The 5774-nt window shown below is 38.3% G+C and overlaps 1 protein-coding gene across 1 annotated transcript; it reads right to left on the bottom strand.

The window, feature by feature from the left end:
* Nucleotides 1–4327: 4327 nt before the first annotated feature.
* Nucleotides 4328–5545, bottom strand: LOC135205138 (uncharacterized). The gene has a single exon (XM_064235500.1). It carries the CDS (start codon nucleotides 5543–5545, stop codon nucleotides 4328–4330), a length of 1218 nt encoding a protein of 405 aa, XP_064091570.1.
* Between the last annotated feature and the right edge of the window lie 229 nt (nucleotides 5546–5774).

Below are 5774 nucleotides of genomic sequence, written 5' to 3'. Positions count from 1 at the left end.
GGAGATATGTGAATGATAGTTTTGCTATTTTGCTAGGTGATGAAAATGAAATATAAACTTTTCTAGACGAACTCAATAAGTTTGATAACAACATCCAATTCACTTTAGAGAAAAGTAACAATAATAAATTGCCCTTTTCAGACATATAGAAAGAAAAGAAACAGGATATGAATTCAGCACATATAGAAAGCCACACACATACAAACTCATACATTCATTTCTTCTCCTTTCACAGTCATGATATAAAAATAGGTGTTCTAACAGGTTTATTTCTTGGGGTAATGAGAACGTGTGAACCTTGCAAGACAGATCAAAAAATAAATTGCATCGATAAAAGCATTGATGCATTAGCATACCCGGAATGGTTCAGAAAAAGGGCACTCAACAAAGCTAGGAAGATATTTTACTGAGCAAAGGTAGAGAGTACATGGAATAAAGAAAACAAGAAAATAGTTGCCCTCCCTTTTATGCCTAAAAATCAATTGCAGCAATTGTGGAGACAAATATGTGGGGGAATCAGGTAGGGGAATAAGGACTAGAATACAAGAACAAAGAAGGGCAGTACAGCTTAACTCTCAGGGGAGTGCTATAGCCAGGCATTTTTGGGAAAATGACCATAGGATGGATTTTAAAAATAGTAGGCTTATATACAAAAGCAATAAAATCAGTCATTATAGGAGGGTAGTAGCAGAGAGATTAAAGTAATAGAAGGGAACAAAGGTTTTACCTCAGGAGATCCCATAAGCAGAGCTTTGATTTAAAAGAAGCTAAGATTGACCCTTTTGACCTGGAGATTAGGTTTTCTACCCAACAGACTTTTGGTGACCACTCACTTACCATAAGGGTTAATCCCATTGACCATCAGCTCAGGATATCAGAGCAACAAGAGGGGATTAGCAATTCTCAAGGAAACCAGAACAGCCATGGCATAAATGACAGCTCAACAAGAAGTTCCAGAAGACTGCTATAGGCCTTGACCTAGGCTGACAACCTACACATCCCTTGAAAATGGGCCACAGATAGTGCCTGAAAGTACTCGAGTGTGATGTAAAATTAAATGTAAATACATATAAGTAAACACGTTATACACAGTGATTTTGTGGGTTTCTTTTTCAGTTAAGTGGATTGTTGCATACAAAGAGGTTTCTAGTGTCAAATGCATGGCATGACATTCCCATACCACAACAGATGGTAGAAATGGCGCAAGAGTCTATGTACAACGTATCAAATCCTGAGGAGGCAGACGATAGTGAGTCTAGTGACTAAAATGCTGTGACTATCGTTTTATTCTAATTGCTAAAGGTTGGGTAGTCAGTAATATTTTCATTTTACCACTGTTAACATTATTTTTCAGTTTTGATAATATTAAAGGTATTAGTCATGAGAATTGTGTGGCTTTACTATAACCTAGCATATTCGGATGAAATTGTGTGTGAATAGTAGCTATATGTCAATACCATGGCATCCAGATATTCACCTTCCTCCTCCAAGTATATATATATATATATATATATATATATATATATATATATATATATATATATATATATATATATATATATATATATATATCTAGAGGAAATCTTGTTGAATGAAGTAGTCATAATGTTAAAAGCTAGTAAGGTCAGAACAGAAAACATTATAATAGGTAATACAGTTTTAACATCTTTATAGTTTAAAGATGCCAAAGTTTCCCTCTGCAGAAATTTTCAGATATCAATAAATTTTGAAGCTAAATATACAGAAATTGGAAGGCTGGCACCTGGGAACACTGCTGTCATAATCTTTATCATAAAACAGGGCTGGGCAAGAATGAGTTCTTGCGATTCCAAAGAGGTAACTCAAAATCGGTTCCCGCCTTCGAAACCTGTTCCCAAAGAGCGGTCCTCCAACCACCAACTAACTAACATCTCTAGCACAGTAGTCGGTTGCGAGTATAAGTGACAGACCAGCATCACCTGGGAGGCAGCGTTAAGTGGTCCTCTTTCTTGACCACCTGATGCTAGCTTGTCTCATCCCTTAGACACAGTCTCACAGACAGGACAGCTGAGGACACAGGAGCAATCAAAGACATATCTCTGCTCCCCTGCATCATCTGTGCCATCGGAAAGGCTTTTCTGAGGCTGGTGATGCTGTCCCAAAGACAAATTTGTCTAATGGACAGAAAGGTTTTAGTGATTAAATTTTTTCTTTCCCCAAAAGAAAGATGTAAACTTTTAAATACAATATTTCTTTAATATAGTTACAATACATATGTCAGATGAAAGAGGGCTATGATTAATAATATATTAAATATGTTCGTTGTGACATTTCTTGGAATGTGAAGACTGTTCACTTTTAACTACCCATAGAGACAAGAGTCCGAAGCAATGACCTGAGAAAGCTGATAAATCATTTCTGGGATGGTGCGATACGAAAATGCATGTTTAAGCGGGTCAACGTTCGTTCTGTAATTATGTGTGAGTTCATGTGTACGTGTGCGCCTCTTCAGTTCATAATGGCATCTTTAGCCGAATCTATGAGAGACTTGCGGAGAGGTCTGTGCGAGAAAGGCATAGCCACGATGGCGAGTGCCAAAGAGTTTGTTTGAACAAAGTGTGTGTTTTCCAGGCTGTAATGGGTAAGTGAATTGTCTTACTTTAGCCAAAGGGATGGCTTGTTGTCTGTTTGACATTTTGTAAAGATGTTCCATTTTATTTTATTGACTTTGTCTTCACAAGTGTGTGTGCTTACGAGTATCTTCTCGTGTCTTTTAAACAGGCGTTTCTAGTGAGGGGACAAAGTGTCCTAGGGACAGAGTGTCCCGAATGGAGGGAACTATAATATTTTGGAGAAGAGATTGGTGTGACTAATTACTGATTGAGACATTTAAATACTAGGGGGTTAACTGAGTTAGTTTGTCTGTGAGACTTGAATTATTATCTTTCCATTGTTGATCTTGTAAGAATTTGAGTCATTCAACTAGTATGTTATGTTGAATAAATATTATATTTTTTATAACTCTGACTCTAATTTGATGACCTGTCAGAATGGAGAGAAGAGAGAGAAGAGAGAGAGAGAGAGAGAGAGAGAGAGAGAGAGAGAAAAGGCTATGCCAGAGAGAGAGAGAGAGAGAGAGAGAGGGTGGGTAGAGATTATGTGTAACCAATTTCGCCTTAATGCATACCATGGTGTCAGGGAGGGTAACACATATACTGTCCTTCCTACCAGCCATAAAAGTTTACAATGGATTGCAACTTGCAAGTATGTCCCAGTCAGTTAGGAACCGGTTCCAGCAGTTCTTTTGGTGCTGAGAACCAGAACTGTTTATTTCCATATATGCGATCGCGAAGCACCTCGATGGCATGGTCGGTATGGTGTTGGCATGCCACCTCGGTGGCTGTGAGTTAAATTCTTGGGGATTCCAATGAGAAGTGTATTTCTGGTGATAGAAGTTTACTCTTGACGTGGTTTGGAAGTTACGTAAAGCCCCATTGCTGAATACCCACTGGTACCAAGCTATGTAGAAACACCATACAACCCCATTTACACAATTCTTGCCCAGCCCTAGGATAGGAACATCCGGTTGAAGGTTTAAGAGCGGCATTCCTTAAAATACTGTACTCTACAGGATTCTCACCAATATTATAAACAAATTTAGTGATGCTTATAACTCAGATGGACATCAAACTGATTTTGTGTTTATATATCAGATACAAGGACAACTATGCAATATTTTGATTATGACTTAAAAAACAACAAATGAAGTATTTAAAAATATTGTATTTATTGTGTTATTTTTACAGAAGCAAACAATAAGCACATTTTCTTGTTCTCCCGACGGTCGGGTAAACAGTGCACTGGAATTATTTTCCCGACCGTCGTCTAAACAGTACAATTGGGTTGTTATTCTAACGACCGTTGTGTAAACAGTGCGAATATTGCTTATTCTAATGACGGTCGTGGGAACTTATTTTCCCGACTGTCGTTTGTGGACTGTTGTTAGCCTGTTCGTCATGGCATATTGTAAAAAGGCAACCGTCAAATTTTTTGTAGCTTTTTTAGGCTAAAAAATGGGCTATACTGTGCACGAATTATTTCCAAAGCCTTTGTTATAAACTCATGGAACATCTAGGCCCCCTGTGGCCAGGCACACTAACGTAAGGGGGAAGCCTCATATTTGTCTTGTTAAAAAATTATGGGCTTTAAAGGTAGGGTAGCCTCTATTCTAGTTTGCTAACACAAGTTAGGATTTTTATATCTTATTACCAAACAATGGCAGCATATTATTTTTATACTCAGTTATTTCAACACTTATTAAAGGCAGGGTAGCCTCTATCTAGTGTGATCACACAAGTACGACATGTACGACTTCCACGACTTTAACAGTTTTACCACTGCTAATCAAATCCTTAAGAAGTTTGATTTCAGTGATGTATCCATTGAACTTGGCTTGACCGTGTTCTGCAACTACACTCGCTACATCCTTGAGAAGACCAAATACCTTGTTATACTTTTCACATCGACTTAATATGTTTCTTTGCTTTGTTTTTGTCAGCACAGCTGTTGGCTTTGGAAGATGTTCAGATAGAGACAGCAGCTGATAGGTTGTTCTCCACCTCTCTGGTATAAGGGATTCGTCAAATACATCAACACAGTTCTGTTCTCTTGTTAGAAACACATGCTTACAAGGTAATAGCATGGTTGTTGCAAACGTACATGTGCATAAATTCATCAGCGAATTAACTGTGTATTGATGCCCACTGCTATGCTGAATAAGGAAGCTACCATCATCGGTTCTAGCCTGACAAGAGTATTGACCACAGATTTTCTTCATTTGTGTCAGCGATTCGTTCACAAGTCCAGCTGCAAATGGTGTACATGTTGCATATATGCGCTTTGATTCTTCATGGTTAGCAGAGGCACAGTAGGCAACTGTGGATTTGGACAGAAATCGACGATGTTCAATTTCAAACTCTTTCCTGTTACTGAACCGCACAAGGCCACGAACACATTCTGCTACAGACTGCATAGATTTTATCACTTCTTTCAACTTGTGGTGGAATGATTCTAACCTATTGGTGGTGCGGTTACCAAATGTCACGGTCTTCTTTCGCCAAGCTGACACCCACATGTCCCTACATTCATGCCAGTTTTTTTTGAAGTACTCCCCAAACTGGGAAGTAGTCTTTTCAAGCAGCTGAGCGTATAATTCCTCATAGGTTTCTTCCGTTGAACAGTACGCTATCTTTTCAACTAGTTCTGTTATTTTATTTCTGTTCTTTCCTAAGATCTTGGTTGTTTCGCTTCTAAATGTTTTAAACACATGAAATAGGCATAAATGAATCGCTGACTCTGGGAAGTACTTTCTAACCAAACCTATTTCCGTCAAGCCCTTGTCTACCAAGAACACTTGATTCTGACTCAGTATTTTTACACCAACCGATTTCTTCAATGATTCAAATCCTGCTGCAATCGTCTCCATGTTTTCATTTGCAACAAAGAAATGACCTACAGGAATGCTGCAACCGTAGCCATCCTCAACCATGAATGTGTAAAGCGGCATCTTTGTGTTATTAATTCGTTATGTCCCGTCAAGTAATAGAACTTCAGGAAACTTGACTAAGGCTTCTTTCATGAATGGCAGTTGAATAAAAATGTTCGTAATCTTGCCATCGTCACCTATGGTAATTTCAACATAACTACCAGGTTCCTGTTCTAAAATGTTATCAAGAGTTTCCATTAAAAGTGTCACATCAGTAGCGCCATTGCTATCTTCCATTCGGAATTTTTGT

The sequence above is a fragment of the Macrobrachium nipponense genome, chromosome 48 (assembly GCF_015104395.2).
Source record: "Macrobrachium nipponense isolate FS-2020 chromosome 48, ASM1510439v2, whole genome shotgun sequence".
In the NCBI taxonomy this organism is placed as follows: domain Eukaryota; kingdom Metazoa; phylum Arthropoda; class Malacostraca; order Decapoda; family Palaemonidae; genus Macrobrachium; species Macrobrachium nipponense.
This window is presented reverse-complemented; position numbering and strand designations above follow the sequence as displayed.

Bases quoted from the DNA above. Each gene is read 5' to 3' on its own strand.
- LOC135205138 (XM_064235500.1), bottom strand. From the start codon at position 5,545: ATGCCGCTTTACACATTCATGGTTGAGGATGGCTACGGTTGCAGCATT.